Source organism: Myripristis murdjan, chromosome 3, assembly GCF_902150065.1.
Source record: "Myripristis murdjan chromosome 3, fMyrMur1.1, whole genome shotgun sequence".
In the NCBI taxonomy this organism is placed as follows: Eukaryota; Metazoa; Chordata; class Actinopteri; order Holocentriformes; family Holocentridae; genus Myripristis; species Myripristis murdjan.
In genome coordinates, this window is record NC_043982.1 from 3,018,914 (window position 1) to 3,037,804 (window position 18,891).

Consider the following 18,891-nt stretch of genomic DNA (forward strand, 5'->3'; position numbering starts at 1 on the left):
CTGAATACTGGTACATTACTTTTTTTTTTTTTTTTTTTTTAGCAACAAAATGGTCATAATGTCATGCCAGAAGACACATGTGAATGGGATACACAAAATACTGACTATCAGATGTTGCAACCCTGCATTACTGGTATCAGTGTAAGCTTTTAAAAACCCTACAGTATCTGTCAACCCAAGTGCTTACAGTACACTGGCCCAGTGGAGTGAGGCAGGTCTGGTCTGAGCTTATACCCAGGCAGCCACTCAGTCCTCTAAATGGGAGAAAATTCCGCAACACCTGTCATGCTATTGAGGAGCTTAGAAAACATCTGATACTGAAAACCAGACCTGGGTGAAGCAGTCTTTGCCAGTACTTATGATTTGTTTTAGCCTACTTACTATATGTGCCAGATGGCTAGTGTCTGCCAAATAGGACAGTAAAATGCTGGAAAGTTTAGACAATCAGAGGAAAGTATTTGAAAGTCAATTTAATGTAATTTTCAGTGATTAAGAACTTGCCTAAACCTATCTGATTCATCCTTATGCATTACCTCCTTTCATGCCAACTTTTTTTTTTGCATCTGAAATACTATTTGATCCAGGTCTGCAGAGCAGAAAGAAAACAATAGCAAATTTATTCAAACTGCACAATCTTTTCCAAGTGACCTGGCATCCCCTTTTGAGAGGAACCCTACATTCCGAGTATGCCAGACATCTCCATATGGATATCAGATGATCCATGTAATACAACAGACCACTCCACGCATTTATATACCTTCACATGTTCCACACGTTTAAAAGGGCTCTCCCTTCAGAGCGTGAAAGACTCGTCATAAAGGTGTCATATGAACACCAAGATATAAGACTGACCAAGGGTGGGTAGAGTCCAGAATAACTGTACTTGAGTAAGAGTACAATAACTCATCCAAACATATACTTGGGTATGAGAAAAAGTTACCCAGTTCAAAAACTATTAAAATAATAGCAATAGTGTATTCTGTAAAGAAACATATTTTGAGGAGTGAGTACTATTTACAGTTTTAATTTGGCCTACTTTCACACCATGTGATTTAAAAAAAACTGTGATTCAAAAATCTAACAGCATTTTTATCTGGTGTACAGACTATTTGTTGACTGTCAGCTAAATGCGGCCAACGGTTGCCCTCCGCAGCTTCTGATCTGGTTGTTTGACGTTCCATTGCTGCTAGCCAGCAAACCAGCTTGACTTGGAGTTGAAAATGTCACTGACTCCTTCTTTAATCACTTGCTCTGCAGTGCTGACCAAGCAGCTGCAGAGCAATGGGTGACTGTCAGCTCACAGTATGAAAATCAGCAGGAGTGCAGGAACACATTTAGGAGTGGGGGTGCTATGCCTCCCAGCATAGCACCCTGCCTCCATTCCCCCTCCAGAATGGACATGATAAATGGAAAAAAGAGAGAAAAACTGCTGAATGAATAATTCACCATGGTTTTCTATGGTGTTTATGTAGTAACTACAGGTTTACCATGGTTATTTATGGTAATAATTGTGATTACTTTAACCATGGTATCACCACAATTTTATTATGGTAACTGTCATGACCACAGTGGTAACATGTTTTTAGGTATTGATTAAATGATAACTGATTAAATGGTATCAATGCCATAGAAAAACAGTTGTTAAATCATGCTTAAATCAAGGTTCAGAAACCATGCCTTTATTTTCCACCAAAAAATCATAGTAGTTACCATAGTATGCTTGCTACAGTAAACTATTGCTATGGCTATGGCTATGGTTTGGGAGGTACACCGATTCTCCTGCACCTGCAAACTCCATGCCCACAAGTTCACATGTCTTTGGGTGCATGCCTAAAAGTTCCCCACCCAGGCCTGGTTCCAAGAGGGGCCTGCCTTCTCTCTATGAGATGCCTGATCAAAGACTAGTCATAAGGGCTTCTGAAGTAACAAAAAAAAATGTGTTGTATACAAAGCAGTTTCAAATGTAGACTGGTATAATCTGATGTATAGTCAATGGGGATTCGATTCCAGCATCTCCCACAATCAGGGTTGCAATTCATGACAGAAGTCATGCAACACTAATGACATAATCAAAAGTTGATGTAGGTATGAACATCTGGTTCCATGAACCAACTCTCCATGTTAACTTTTCGAGCACTTTCTGCTCGAAACACAACAACATATATAAGTCAGAAAGGATTGTAGTGCCTTGGTTTCAACATATGTTCACACTGAAAATTAAGCTCAAGCCAGCCTTTGCCTGTCTATCCCACGGGAAATTTTCTGTCTTGCCTGCCTTGCCTCAGGACACCTGTGTTACCATTTGAGAGAACCAAACCTATAATTGAAAAAACAATATGAGTAGCAGAATTTCACTGGCAGCCAGAGCCTCCTATTTATTCTTCAGCTGTCATGTGTCTTCACAGAGCCAAGCACAGCTCATCCAAGGTTCTTCAGTTAGGGCACTACCTCAGACTCCAGAGTGGCATCCAAAAGTTTCTCGTGTAAGAGCAGCGAGCAAATGTCAAATCCAGAGAACAATTGAGTTTACTAAGATCACCTGATATGATTTCTGGGCAGCCTACTGATGTCTTTAAATTCAGACAGTTATTTCTCACAGTCATTTGGATCTGCAGATGTGTTTGGAATAAAGTCTGGAATAACGAAAGCTGTGAGGCATTTTAGTATCACAGATTTGGAAAAAAAAAAAAAAAATCAAAATCACACGTTGGCACCCATAATAGCCACAGTTAATGGTACCATTCATAAGTCATGCCATTCGGCATCACTTGGCAATAAAAGCTTTTGATTCTGATTTTTATTAGGCATCTAACAGTAAGGTAGGCAAGAAAGTAACAAGGGTATCATATTTTCCTGATCTTTCCTATGTGTCTCATTAAAGTTTCAGCGTGACATTCAGTTGGTGTAGTTGCTATAGGTGGACAGCGTGCAAACCTAGCTGATACCTCTTGGACAAAGCCTTCCCAGACTTTATGCTGTGAGCACTGGGTGAAAATCCTGAGAACTTAATGTACATGATGAATAAAGCATTAAAAATAAAAGCAGCAGTACTTACTATATCAGACACATGCTAAATGACTCACCCTCTTTTTTATTCCCATCAAGAAAAGTTTTTTAAAATATCAATATAGCTTTGTCAAATTAATTTTGATACCTCTGTATAACTGCAGTCAACAAATACCATGGATACCATGGATACCAAGGCTGAGATGATTTTGTAGTTTCCAGTATCTCAGGATTAGTATTAATATTGGCGTTTCTCAAAATAAACTAAAGACTGTATATACCATAAACCCCTCTTTTCAAAAAAAAATTCAAAAAGAGCTCTATACTGAACCAGTTGACTCCACAAAGTATTTTGAAAAAAGTTCTTTGAGGAACCATTTCAACACCGCCTTAAACAGCTTTTTTGATGGGTTTCTGAATCACCTTTAGGTCTTTGAAGAACCATCTAAAGAAATGGTTCTTTAAAGAACTGTGGTCTTGAAAGATTCTTTTTGGGATCAGAATGGGGTCTCTTTTAATAGCATGATGAAGAATTATCTTCTTCATCGTGGTTCAAGTTGGCACCTTTTTTCCCTGTAAGAGATGACAAATGTGTTTCCATATATTTTTTCTCTTCTCTGTTCTTAGAAAACCATGGCTTCACAAAGAACTGCTTTTTACTGAGCCATTTATAGACCCATTTAAAGAAATGGTTCTGACCTGCCTGTTAGTAACTCGATGCACACTAAGTCATATTTAACACACAGTTAAATATAACTCACTATGCTGTAAAATATGAAATTATCTCACCTAAAATTATGTCAGACTAAGAGGCTGGCAAAGTCCACACTATAAAATACTAAAGTAATAAAAAGATATTGGATCAAATGAAAAAGCATTTTCTTCAAATGATATTGCATTCTGAACGGTGTGTGAAAGTCAGTTACAAAGAGAAATTATGAGTTGCATGTTAAAGACCCGAAAGTAGCATTAGTTGGCACTGGCCAATAAAACCTTTGAGGAAAAGCCTAAATTAATTGTTTAATCCTATATGGATTGTGCATCATAAGCTAGAAAGTCATTTTGAAACACCAGATGATCATCAGTCAGATACAATATAATAACACTGGGGGTATTAACACTGCACAGAATATCCACCTTAACAAATCTGTAATGTCTTTTATTTAACAGGTGAAAAACATCTGAAAATGGTAGGATAATTTAACTTGCTCCCAGTACAAATTCACTTGTTTCACAAATTTTCTTCAATACTAATCAAGTTTCCAGTTTCAGGTTTATTCTCATATACATTGAAAAGTGTGCCAGTGTCTTCAGTGCAATGAAAATCACGTATTAAGTACAAAACAATAAATGCAGTGAGCTACAATTGTTTCTTATTTTTCCAGATAGTTTTACTTGCACTGAAATAAGTGATATCATCTTACTCAATTTTTTTTTTCATTTAAAAAAAGCACATTTTTAAGATGCAACACTAGACAAAATGACTTGTTAGAACGAATATTTTTGTGGTGGAAAAAGTCACTCAGTGTGACTAAATACTCTGGCCCTGTCGGGACCTGCAGCTGAGAAGAGAAAGGGGAGGCAAAGAATCAAATTAGCAGAGGAAAAAGAAGAAAAACTCCTTTCTTCACTCCTGTGGGTCAACAAGGCTGAGGTGAGGTGGTTCACTGAGCATCAGGTAGGAAATGTTTGTTGATGTGCTCTCCACACACACCTACACACCGAACACAATGAGCACTGACTCCTTGGATGTGTGTGTGTGTGTGTGTGTGTGTGTGTTTGGGGGGGGTATGAAATGTATGTCTGAAATCCATTTCTTTTAGAATTACTTAATCAAATGAAACAGGCCAAGATATACTTGAGCACATCACACAGGCATTATGAAGATACATGATTTCTATCTATTGTTGTTAGTCATATTTTATGATTATTCTGTGGAATGTACCACAGTTTATTTTACCAGTGTGTCAGTGTGGATGAAGTTATGTATTTTACTGTTGGATTTTGAATTTTTGTACATCTTGTTTTGTCTAGTTTAAGTTCTATTTTTGTTATATAGGCCATCATTTCTTCAAAGACACCTAGAAATATTTATGGAAAAACAATACACGGAGGAAACTCATTTATAAACTTACAGAGTGTAGGAGTGAAACTGCATGTGCTCCACACACACAGTCTTGCCCGCCTAACCCTAACCTAAACCTAATTTTAACCTGAACCCTTGACCAATCAGCTAAAATTTGCCTTTGTAGTTGTGAGGACCAGCCAAAATATCCTCACTTGCCAAAAATGTCCCCACTGTTAGTTAAAAACATGTTCTGGCCCTCACTATTTAACACACACACACACACACACACACACACACACACACACACACACACACACACACACACATACACACACACACACATAAGCTACTGTTGGATCTGATATGAAGCTAAAACCATGGCTCTTGGCAACAGTGCAGCAACTGAAACTATGGGGCCTCTTCAAAGGAGAGGAAACCAGACAGCCACTCACATTCTCCCTCAAACACTAGTAAATACACACACACACACACACACACACACACACACACACACACATCTACACACACAGAGGGAGATTCGCCTCATAAATCAGATGAAAAGTGGCAAGGGCCCACTCTAATTTCAGCCTCTGATGCTGGCTGAGACTGGAAGCGTTCAGACTCCTTCCTGATGTTTCAGAAGGGGAATTCCTCCTCTTATGGAAAGCTGAAAGAAGCAGCTTTGCTGGATCCTGTTCAAAGTATTATTTCAAACGACAAGCACTCCCTAGGTCAAGAGGAACTCAGATGTCAAATATTACAGGGACTCAGTCGACTTACTTTCAGCGTAACACTCTTTCTTGTTGTCAAGTATGTTTTCTTTTTGAAGGACTTTGCTGAACTAGACATTCGTATCCCTCTTGTACATTACATATCCTTGACCAAAATAATCCTCCACTGGTAGTTTATGTGGTCACACAGGGAAAGCAGCGGAAAAAAAAAAAAAACTTTGTTTGGAATTCACAGAAGTGAGGCCAATTCTTTAACTTCCAGAGGCATAAATCACAACTGTGGATGGATTCGTTCCAACATTACATAATACAGAAACAGCAAGGTTCACCAATGCAAAAGCAATTCGTGTACAATCAAGAATACGTAGTGTAGGTCATCATTTTGAGTTGAAAAGTTGAGAGAGGAGCATCAGTGGCACAAGAAAATGTGAGGGGATCTGAAACAGGTGCATTAAAAATGTTCTGCTGGGCAGATACTGCTGCACCAAGGCAGGCGGCTTTGGAGAGAAACACACAGCAAAGACAGATCACAGGTCAATTTCATAAAGGATGTCTAGATTTAGATTTCAGAGTGAAATATATACACTGCTCATCACCAGAGATGTGGTGATAATTATGCCAGCTGGTTGCAGCCTCACATTTTAATTGGCTGAGAGGCACACCAATAAGTGCCAATATCTCCTGGTAATGGCAGTATGACCACATTTCTGTATATTGCATCACTCCACCTTGTTTACCTTCCACACGTGTCAGCAAGCCGACAAATGCAACACTGACCAATCAAACTGTAGCAGCTGATACACAGTAACAGCTCGCAGCGAGGAATTAAAACCATTTTGTACAGCTGAAAGGCTTTGGTGAAAAATGCCTTTTTTTAGCATTAGAAAATGGACCCGAAACTGATGCCCAGCTTCAACCAAGTCAACAGTTCAGCCTGTTGTAGTTGCAGAGGAGGATGCTCTAAAAGGGAGAAGACGCCATAAAGCATCTGGCTCATCGCAAGCCTCTGTTGCTTGATGCTGCCTAGCGACACCGCCAACAGCCACCCGGACTTTCCCATTCCAAACAATATAGCAAGAAGTTCAGACTACAACCTATTTTTATATGCACCACTGCCATCGCAAAGAACTGTGGCTGTTTCATCGGGCTAACATCCATATTCAATTTGGTGATTACTACTTTTAGCGAGCAGGAACATCACGACATACCTTCTCAGCTCTCAAAATAGTGTGACACACTTTACTGTCCAATGCATGCATTGACATGAGAGCAACTAACCACAAATGCCCTTTTATTCAGAACTAAATGGCCACGGTTCACCCTTCAAGGTCTACGACAGCTCCACTGCAGAGCTAATTTTCTTTGTGAAATAATTTTCTTGGCAGCTAATTCGGCCAAATTAAACTTTTGTCAGTTCTTACTTTTCGTGCTTTCAATTGAAAGTAGTGATTTTTGTTTGATAAATTCAAACATTAAACAGTTATGTGTGTGGTGTATTTCTGTTAACCTGTGTCTTCACGTCACCATTGATCGCAGACAGTGTATTGTGATGTTATCAAAATGGGAGCTGCTCTGCGATTCCCACCCCTGTTTCTAGACCAGCAGTGGGAGATGGGGTAGGCACAAAGACTTAGGCAGCACCTCATAACCAACCTTTGCACAAAATTTCACAGTGTTGCGTGAATCCGTTTGGAAACAGAAATGATGGTTTTGTCTCTTGATGACATCACAGATCAGGGTCTTGGTTCTCTGGTTTCTAGCTTTGCAAGAGATTGTGAAATATTTATGCCGTAAGATCACAGAAATAGCAACTGTCAATGCCTGTACAACAGCAAGGATCGACTGAGACAATCTGCACTGGCAGAAGAATTACTCGTATTACTCCCAGAGCAGCTTCAAATTACTTGTGGCAAGGAACCTTTGTTGTTCCAGTGAGAGACTGAGGTTGACAGGGGAGCGATCAAACAAGTGCACCATGTCAGACTCCTTACAGCAATGGTTGTCAACTAGTGGGTTGATTCTGAGTGGACCACGGACCTGCTGGTCAACATCATCAAAAATGAAGGAGAGAGAAAAAAGAAAGATTTTGAAGTGCAGTGCAGTTTCCAAGTGCAGAGTCTCGTCTAAAAAAAAATTAAGGAACAATAAGTTTCAAAATAAATAAATATAAATAAAAGAAGACGCAAAGTTTGCAACTTATAAGAAAAAAATATAAGGTATAGGAAAAGAAACGCATGGAATAAAAAATGGTAAATATATAAAAATTGAAATATTTGTGAAAAATGGGAAAGATCAAGATCAAGATAAACTTTATTGGGAAATTTGTCTTGGGCTAACCTCCCATGCTGCAGCCACTGAAGAAATAAATAACAAATAAATAAAAACAACCGTAAAAAAACATAAAACACATGGAGCAATTAAAAAGATACATAATAAATACAATGCAAAAGATATTAAAAACAGAATAACTCAATACCAAATAACAGCTCTAAAAAACGAAAAACGCACACCCTATCATACCTGCAGTGCAAATACGCAGATTCACAGGAGCACCAGCTTTATCTGGTCTTTACTTGCTGCTATTTACTCTACTGGAAGAGGGGATAAATGAGTTTTTGAATTTGTCCAGTTGACAACGAGGGATTCTGAACCCCCTTCCAGAAGGTAGCAGCTCGTACTCTTTATACAGACCATGTGATGTGATGAGTCACTTACCATTTTATTGACCTGACGCAAGGTAGCCTGTTCATAAACAGTCATAATAATCTTTTACCTTTCAAAAATTTAACATCGGATGAAAGCGTGGATTCCTGCACTTTTCATTTTTCTAAATCATACTGACTGGCTCTTAAGTCAGTCTCAGTGTGGACCATGATTCGATGGCCAATGTGGCTGAAGGGAGGCCGCTGTCTTAAAGCACAGAGAGAAGTATTTGTGTCCCTGGTGACCAGGGTGAGAGAGAGATGACTTGGGGCCTGGGGTACCAGGATTGACCAAATCTGACATTGTGATAACCGCCGCTAATCGGCACAGAGAGCAGATGTTGCCTTCTTGCAACAGCGATTTACAGATGTGTTCTCACTCCTGCATGGGCACACCTAGGTCACAGGGGGGGGCTGCTAAGATCTGACGTTAACATCCATCCCAGGTGATGCGATCACTAGTGGACAGTGCTAAATGAGTGCACTGGAAACATTCTGAAGTTGCACTGAGATTCAGTCACTAAAGCCACATTCGGAGGTGGCCTGCCACACGTTTGTGTATTTATGTTTTGTAGAGTGAATGCAGATGTCTCCATCGCTGCAATGAAGCACTGAGTCATCTCTGTAAGCAGATGTAAGGTGTTTCAAAATTCCTAAAAAGTCTATAAAATGAAGTTAGAGTACATGAACTGGCCTGTGGTGTAGGCTGTCTGCATTATGTTGATCATGAGTGCTGGCACAGGAACAGAAATCAACAGAAGTGATGTGGTAAGCACTTTCATATAGAGCTGGGGGGCAGTATCCATACACAGATGGTCTCATTTTTAGGGTTAGGGTTAGGGTTAACCCTAACCCTAACCCTGCCAGGTATGAACTAAAACCAATCTCAACTGAATTGAGACACAACCTGGATATATAAGGAACAAAACACCAAGTCTGAACAGGACCAATTTGATGCATGTCTGACACTGGCAGATTCTCTAGTCTCCAGAGTCCAGCGTAAATAGAGTCTTCTCCACTCCGTTTCGGTTGTACCAATCCGTCACCCTTCCTCTCAGATTGTTTGGGGCCTAAGCCAGGTCCCTAATGCCTCATGGGCATATTCCACACTGCATATTCGGCTACTTACTTGGATGATGTTATCATCCTCAGTGACAGCTGGGACCAAATCAGTGGTGTAGGAATTATTTTAAAAGTGAGTGGTGCAACATGAAAGGAGGGTTTGGTTTTCTCCCTGAAAAAAATGGTGTCCATAGTGCTTGAGCCCTTAAGGCAGACCAACAAACACACAACGATTTGAAAAAGTGTAAAGATGGGTCGAGGGAGGTACAGTATCTGCGGTAGCACTGCAGCTGTTGGCAGCCACACACTCAGGTAGACAAGATAAGTTAAAATTGCTGCCCAAGCCCAAGTCAAAAAAACAGAGGTGAGGCTGGCTGGTCACTGCTGATAATTTATACCCAGCTCTGCAGAGCTCACAAGCCTCTTGAACTACCTCACCCATTTTGGCTGTGTTGCACTACCCAGTGCTGCATGATACAACACTCCTAGATCATAAACTCCAAAATAAATGGCAAACAGCCTAGCTTGCAGTCAACTGTGAGGAAAAGATGGTACAGTACTGAATCTGTTTGGAGAAATTTCTTACTAAACTTGCTAGCTAATGATACTGCCATCACTACAGCTGCCGCTATTCAGATGTTGCCTTTAGCCTGCATGTCATGTCACATCACAATTGTTGCGATGTGCGAAAATATCCAGGAAATCAATTCAGACGTGACCATAATTTTAGGCTGGGCCCTGGTTCAGGAGTTTGTGAAACAGTGTGTTTGGTTCAGAGTAGTCTGTGTGGAGGTGGTCACCAGTTGAGGCCCAAGGGACCAAAGTCAGAGACAGGCTAATTACCATTTGTTGATCACCTGTCTTTGAACGGTTTAGGTTAATAGATAGTGTAAGCCAAAGTGTTAGCATGGTGCAACAGGACCAAAGATCTACAAAGGACACAAGGATTATTCTGGTGCATAAGTGTTCATCACTCCATGTCCACACTTGAGCCGGGTATATCCGAGAAGGCTGCTTTGGCCTTCTACCCACACTACAATGCTCTAGCGTTTTCATGTCCTTTTCCAAGAGCCCACCATCCATGCTTAAACGCCTGAAAATGCACAAGGTCCCCTCCTGCACACGGCCATGCCATGGGGCCACCTTCCACTCTACAACATGGGACACAGAAGCTTTTGCTAGATCTCATGAAGATCTTATGTCATTCTTTTCAGAAAGCTTTACATACCTTAGAGACTGCTCAGTTTTAGTGGGTAGAAAATGCTGGCTTAGATAGGATGGAGGGGAAAAAATGCATTTTCAAATTTACCTTTAACATGTTATGTATTCCGTTGACAAAGTTGCTTAAGTTTCCTCAACGTCATGTGCTCTCTGATTTGTCTGCTCCTTAGAAATCTACATTGGCCTTGCTGCCACTATCTAAAATACATCAGTGTGCCATGGAATTAGAAAGAGTATTAGAGAGGTTAGTGGGGCAGTATGGCTTTAAGTAAAGGCTATAGTGTTCCGGCAAGGGCAGCGGGGTTATCGTCCTAGTTTCTCTCCCAGGAGGCCACCCGGCAGACTGGGACAGCACAGATGCACCATTGTGGGAATACCATTCCCGAGACAGAGGGCACAAGGAATGCTTTTCCATCAGACGCTGCGTCTCTGCACATTGACAAAGCTGTAACAAAGCACCAGAGATCAAGATCCCTTATGCACTACACCACCAACTTTTCTTGGTAACCTTTTTTTTTTGAGGATTTTAACCCACAAGTTATTGAGTGTCCTTATAAAGACAGGGGACGAGGTTTGTGTTTCCAGTCGCATTTTCGGCTCTTATCAACTCTCAGCTGATGCAAGCTGTCAAGTGGCCATGGGGTGAAATGTCATGTTGTGTAGAGCCTCTCTCTCTCTCTGTCTCTCTCTCTCTCTCTCTGTATGTGTATGCGTGTGTGTGTGTGTGTGTGTGTGTGTGTGTGCGCTCATGTATCTCAGTGTCATGGATATGTAATTGAGAGGCTCTGAAAAGACAATGGAGAAGAAGTGCCACCTGTCTTTCAATTCGAGGTCACCAGAGGCTATTTTAGCACACACACACAGACACATACTCAAGAATCAGACGGAGCACATGTGTGTGTGAAAGAGAGAGGGAGATTGTGCTTACTCACCCACAGTATCACAGGGTTCGTCTTTATGAACGCAGAAATCTGTCCTGAAAGAACAACAACACCAGGTTAAGGGGCTTCACTGAAGCTGCACTGATTCCAGCTTTTCAGAGTGGATGTGAGTGCTGAGTGCTGCACTGAGATCAGCCAGTAAGTGTGCTGAGCCAACTAAAGCTCATTAATGTCATTAATGTCACATAGTATTGGCCAATTCTAGAGAAAACTACAGAAACAAATGCATCTATTGCCTTTAATTTTCTCATTATTTGTTCAAATTAAGCACATACCACTGTGAATGATAATGTAAAATAGAAAAGAGGCTACATATAAGACTAGTAAATATCTCTTATGTAGATGCTGTTTTTTTTGTTTGTTTGTTTTTTTGTTTTTTCATAGCACTCAGTACTCTCAAAAACAACGATTCAGCATAGGTTAACACATAAAAACTTTATGATAATCTTCCTTAGCAAATGATTCATGAGATATTCAAAAATATTTAACCCTATAAAGCTTGAACTATGAAAGAATTGGCAGAAAATTCAAATTTTTTGAAACTGAACCCTTTATGTAGTGCAAAATGTAAAAAAAAAAAAAAAAACATTTCAAAAAACATGTTATTACATATGCTTTTTCTGTTGTATCATATATGACAGTACTTGAAGTGCCAATGGTATGGTCCAGGGTGAACAGGGGAAGTGTCCAAAGGTATACAACAGTATTTTGGTCAAGTATTGATTAAACTGAAAACGGAATGTGTTAATTGATAACGTGTATCATATATGATACAAATGGCTTTATAGGGTTAATAGATTATCATTCCTACAATTATTAAGTAGTACTAAATTTGGTTATAAAGATTTATCATTGTTTACAAATAAATAAACCAGGGTTAGGTAAGGGGTAAATGGTTAACATATATTTATGAACAAATCTGTCACTAATATAACACACATTGATAAGGTAGTGATAATCTTTTAAATATTTATTGTAAGTCATTTGTTAAGGAACATTATTATACAGTAAAACAATTATTTTTTTTTATTCTGCTGTACTTAGTTTCTAATTCCCCCAACACACACACACACACACACACACACACACACACACAGACAAATGTGCACGTCAGCCTACACACAAATATACAAAGAAACAGAATATAACCGGCTATCAAAAAATCACATGGACACACACTTGCACACACAACACTACTGGTTCCCGGTTTTACTGGTCACCATGGGAACTGCTATGCGGCCCAGTCCAGAGCCTGCAGAGAGTTGAGACAGGCCCTTCATTCCCAGTGTTGGCCCCTGATGGGAAACCAGACCTCTCTTTGTCCAAACTGTCAGCCCACTTATTTGAAATGCTTTCTTTTTCACACTACGCTACGGAGCCCCAAGTGGAGTGGAGGCATGTGTGTGAGCGTGCGTGTATGCGAGTGCGCGTGAACGTAAATGTGGAGGCAGTTCCTGCAGCAGACGCTGGCAACCCGGGTCACTGTGGGCTGTGATAGCACTGCAGCGACAGCAGGGGAGGAAGAGAGTTTCCCACCGACGTGTCGCAGCACTCAGCTAGGTGTGAACAGCTGTAAGGTGGCATCTGGGAACCATACATTAGCAAGAAGCAGTTGTGTGTGTGTGTGTGTGTGTGTGTGTGTGTTGGTATGGGACATTGTTATTGTTTAGCCTATATTGGATTTTGAGTCCTGATACCAATATTTTTGGATTGAGGCCACGAATAGCCAAGAAATTCTGTGTTTCCCCAAAACTGTATCCTTGTCAAGGTGCTAAAGCCTCTGAAACAACATGTCAGGTCATCATGGCACACAAACCTTCCACTAAATCCCCAAACTAATAAAATTCTTTCAAGGTTAGTAGGGACTGTATTCATCAAACTGCAAAGAGTGGAAATTTTGGTCGTAAGTGAAAAATAAAAGTAAAAAGCCTTTTTTTTTTTTTTTTTTGCTACCACTCAAACTTATGAATAAAAGTTTTTTAATCAAATCTCTTTTTACTTTCCTAACTTTTGTTGCTGGAGCAGCATGAAGAATGAGAATCTCTCTAAGGGTGACATACAATAAGTGATTTGTTATTTCTTTATAGAGGAGATGGCCAAATGGGAGCACACCCTTGCTCCAACACCACCAACCAACACACACACACACACACACACACACACACACACACACACACACCCATGTACACCACCCAAAAACCATTGTTGCAGGACACATAACTGTGACATATTATAATTGTGATTATATTTTGATTTAATAGTACTATCAGGCTCAATTCCTATTTTGTAAAGGCCTATTCTTTTATTGGATGTAGACATCATGCATTTTAATGATTCCTATTTTTCAAAACACACTGTAGTTTTGATGGCATACAATTGAGCTCAAATTATGTAGCTGTAGCAGCTGAGCGTGGTGCAGTTGGAGCAGATTAATGTCACATTGCTTGCTCCCAGGTCACACCAAACATCTGTAGTAAAAAACTGTATCTGTTGTCATGTCAACTCTAAAATATACTGTTACAGAGTTGGCTTGTTCTGGGGTGTATTTTCAGCAGCACAGATGCTACTGAGTGATCATAGAAATATTAAAGGAATATTTTAGGAATACTACAGGTGTTTTGTTTGGTGTTGTTTTTGTTATGGTTGTTGTTTGTTTCATTCAATGAATAGTTTTAGTATGCCATGATCTAAATGCTGTTTTAAAGGCTTTTTCAAATTGGCAAGATCAAAATTCTGCAAAAAAAAATTAAAAAAAAATACTTAGAATACTTATTACCTAACAAGTTTGATCAATTTTGTAAAGTAAAATGGTGCAATATAAAGATGCTGAATACAAACTATGAGCCTGCAGCAGCTTCTGTCCACAGCCTGTCAGCCTTTAAAAACCCTTATCAGTCAAACCCTAAGCCTCCACATTATGCACATGTCCATCACCGGCTGAATGAAGCCTGTAGGCCTCAGTCTGACCCTCAGAGGTATCCTATTTCATTTGCAGGACAGGGAGCTGTTGCCACATTGAAGAGAAGTGAGAGTCCATCTCGAGGTTTAGATCACCATTAAGAGGGCAGAGTGGGACAATGCTGTTTGCCTTCTCGAAAGGATGCAAAGACTTGAGCCACAATATAAAGGAACTGTTAAGGAGGAGGCACTTCCTGAGACTGCCCTGGTTAACAAACACTGTTAACAGCCCATCTGGAAGGGCGGAGTGGGTTCAAATATGAGCTGCCTTTGAACACTGTGCTAACAGGCCTGAGGAGACACACACAGGAACGCACACACACACACACACACACACACACACACACACACACACACACTGAAAATACAGATTTCAGCTCACAAATGTTAATTCCCATCAATGACACACTGGAAAATATGTGTCAATCAATCAACTGCTTTTTTCCATCTGTTCCAAAAGAAGCTGTGCGGTCAATAATTCTATCGTATCTTGAGTATTACCCAGTCTTAGAGTCAAGAACATCTGAGAAATATCTAAAAGGTAAACTAAAATGTGTTTCATTAAAATAGCTTTTATTGTCATCAATTGGGGAAATGAAAGTGTTTTTCCATGCAGAGAGTGGAGCGATCCAATCAGAAATCAGAATACGACCTCAGTTTTTATTCCTCCTGCCCGTTTGATTGGCTGGCTATGTATCCCACTATTTATTTATAATGAGTATAATAACAATAATACGTATCTATCTATCTATCTATCTATCTATCTATAGATATAGATATAGATATATAGATATATATAGATATAGATATATAGATATAGATATAGATATATACAACAGGATTCCCCTTCTGGCCTGACCTGACCCGCTCAGCTGATGCCTCCTCCACCACAAACTGTAACCTCTCTCTGCACTAAGTGTGTCTGCCGGATTTCCTCTAGTAATCTCTGCACCAGCCAGCCAGTGGCTCATCACTCACCCTGTCATTACTGTCATTACTGTCATTACACAAAATTCTGCTTCAGGTGAAGTACAAACAATGACTAACAGCTGAGGAGGGCTGGGAGAAGAATGACAACCGCCTGCATCAGCATTTTCGGCCTGGTTCACCTTCTACAAACACTCCCAACCATTAGAGGGACTCGCTAAACTTGCAAAATCACCCCAAAATCACCCTGTAAAATCCATGTGATTTATTTCCCCGATTCCATTCCATTTAATCTTTTCATTTTTTTTTGTTTGATGTGATAAAATTTCTGCTAATCTTTTCCTGAGGCAAGCAGCCATGTTTTAGAACTAACAATATCGTTTTTACTACCTTTCATCCAAACACTGGTTTCCATTCATTCCACTACGATATGAAAATGAACTTTCAGAGACTTCAAACTGTCTTCACAGCAGTATTCCAGCACTGTAATAAAGTCGTCCACATTAGTTTTCCTAAAAGCAGCAGCACTGTTGTGATGAACTGAACTTGGGCAGAGTGAAATGGTTCCTCTGCTGGAAAATAGCCCCTGGAGAAATGTTTGCTGTACAGTTATCAGTTCTGTGGTTTATGAATGGTGATAACTTTGTAAGCTGCAGAAGCAGAACATTATGAGGTGTCAGTTTCAACCAAAAATTCTAATTTGAAAATCAAGGGATTTGTGATTATATCTTGTGAAATATTTAGTACCCTGTAACTGAAAGTGGTGATGTGGTCAAGCCTTATGGGTCTCTTTTCAGTATCTACTAGGATTTTCTTTGTGCTGAAAATTATCCCGTGAAGCTCAGACTTGGGGGTTTTAATTCTTGGTGATCAGCTCATGCTTTCTAAGAGACATCTATATAGAAGAATATGACAGTCTCTTGCTGCTTTCCTGTCAGTGACTCTCTCTTGTCTGCAAGGATGGTGTCATATTTGCTGAGGGAACTTTCATCACTGGAGGAACTGACTGGGAAGAAGATGAAGGGAATTTTCAACTGTAGCAACCTTTTGAGAAGTTGCCCTTCTAAGAGTCACAGAGCTGCGTCGAGGTTAAGAGGGCTTCCTGTGACACACTGGTGTGGGTAGTCCAGGTTAGGAAGGTGATAAACCAGGAGGTTCAGCGCTGTCACTCACACACTTGTTCATTAATTCATTCTCTTCACTCTCTTATTCATATTCCAAGGACTTTTTTAGATGTTGTAGTCAATGTTTTTGTTGTAATAATATCCATTTTTTGACATGTTCCTCACCTGCATTTCACAGCAAATCAACTACATACACTTATACAGTCATATAGGCATACACATATTACAGCACACGTGTTGAAATATGCAAATACTCATTGAAACAGCACGCCAGAGCAATATTTCTGTGTACGGAAATGGAATGGAATTTTAAAGTTGGTATCTTTCTATTCCATAGGTCTTTCTATGTGCTGTAAAGTGATCCAGCTGATTTCCCATGAGCACACAATGTAAAATGCAAAAATGCACCAAAAAAAAGTGTAGAGGCCAGTTGGTCTCATTTACAGTAATTAGTACTCAAAATGAAGGTTTATTGTTTATTGTATATGTTTAGGCATTTAAAACCTGAGCAAATCCACTTAATTTCTGTCAAAAACATGGGGAAAAAGGCAAATTACTACTTGCCTGAACACAAATTTCTAAAAAAAAAAAAAAAAAAAAAGTATAAACCTAAAAATAAAAAGAGAGAAGCGTAAATTTGCAATAGCTGTGACCACATACACACGCAAACACTTGACCCCCATGGTAAATTTCAGCCTCATAGGTAGTTAATGTTAGTTAATGTAGTCGTTAATGTTGAATTGGATATTTCCATTAATAGTGCAATTGTTAAAATAGTGTTCAGTTATGTTTGGACTCCTCTTTGCAGGGACGGTGGCGTGCGTTTCACGACAGGTGCGTCTTTGCGCAGACGTATGCCTAATGTCGGTTGTAACAATAACAATAATAATAATAATAATAAAACTGTTAATTTACCATACATTGGCGCTGTCACACTGTGTCCGCTTTGGGCTTGAGATAAAAGGCAGGTGGATCAGGAGGCAGCAGGGAGAGGTAGGCTGTTTCTCCAGGGAAATATCCAATTCAACATTAACGAGCCCAGATAGCCTGATGTGACATGATGATGGCGCTAGATGAAAAAGCAATCTTAGCGTCTGTGTTACTTGGCAACCATTCTGTCCACTCTATCTTGCTTGGTGGAAGAATGAATAGTTCTCAGTTTTATTGTTGCATTATTACCAATAAATGATTGATTTTTTTTTCTTGTGTGTTTATTTTATGGGCCATATGTAGGGTAACCGCTGCGTGTCGTGCCTTAGAACGCCCCTCAGCCGTTGTAAAATCACTGTAACCCACGGCTTCAAGGGGCTTATTGCTTAAATATAACAAATATAAAAAATCTGCCATGAAAAATAGAAAACACATGGCTACTGCAGTTAATGCAGTACAACTTCTTTTTAAACAGTAACTTTTAACTTCGTTTTGTGTTGTCTTCTTCGTCCGTTTTGGCTTTTTTGTTTGCATCGTTGCCTTTTTTATTTGCAACGCAGCATTTTTTTATTTTTTTTTTATTTGCAGCGTTTTTTTTTATTTGCAGCGATGGTGGTTCTCGGCCACCGTACACAAGAGTCCATGACAAACGGTTTAAGAGTTATGAAAGGGGCGGGGCTACAGTGTACGGGGTGGGGTAAACTGTTACAAATGAAACTTTTTGTTATAGCCACTTCCACTGTCACCCCCTCCAACCCCACCCCTTTTTTTTGCCAGCTGTCCACAAAATCCTATGCAAGTCCATGAACCCATTTGGAATTTACGTGCATTTTTGTGATAGCCCATTGTTACGCCTCCTTTAAGTCAAAAAGGCATGAAAACGAAGACAGGCCTTCACACACACACACACACACACACACACACACACACACACACACAAACACACACACACACACGTTGACCTCCATGCCAAATGTCAGCCTGCTAGGGTGAAAACTGTGGCCACCAAAAGGGGGAGGAAATTTTTGTGGACTGGCCAACCGATTATCTGACTGACAGAGCGAGCTGCAGAGCTGCTGCTCACAGCTAATAAAAAGTGAATTTGTTCAGAGGGTGAAATAAAAGCTTTCAAAATGAAGGCCTGCCCACAGGCTCCTGGGTTTCAAAGAGTTACTGCTAAAATGTTTTAATGTTTTCAAAATCCTACATTTCCAAAAAACT

At 39.9% G+C, this 18,891-nt stretch overlaps 1 protein-coding gene across 2 annotated transcripts in view; it reads right to left on the reverse strand.

Moving 5' to 3' along the window:
- Positions 1 to 18,891, reverse strand: part of adamts17 (ADAM metallopeptidase with thrombospondin type 1 motif, 17) — a 143,072-nt gene that overhangs the window by 89,800 nt on the left and 34,381 nt on the right. For both annotated transcript variants that reach the window (XM_030076458.1, XM_030076467.1), the window contains exon 7: positions 11,723 to 11,766. In XM_030076458.1, the coding sequence (XP_029932318.1) occupies positions 11,723 to 11,766 (44 nt within the window). The remainder of the gene's footprint in view (positions 1 to 11,722; positions 11,767 to 18,891) is intronic.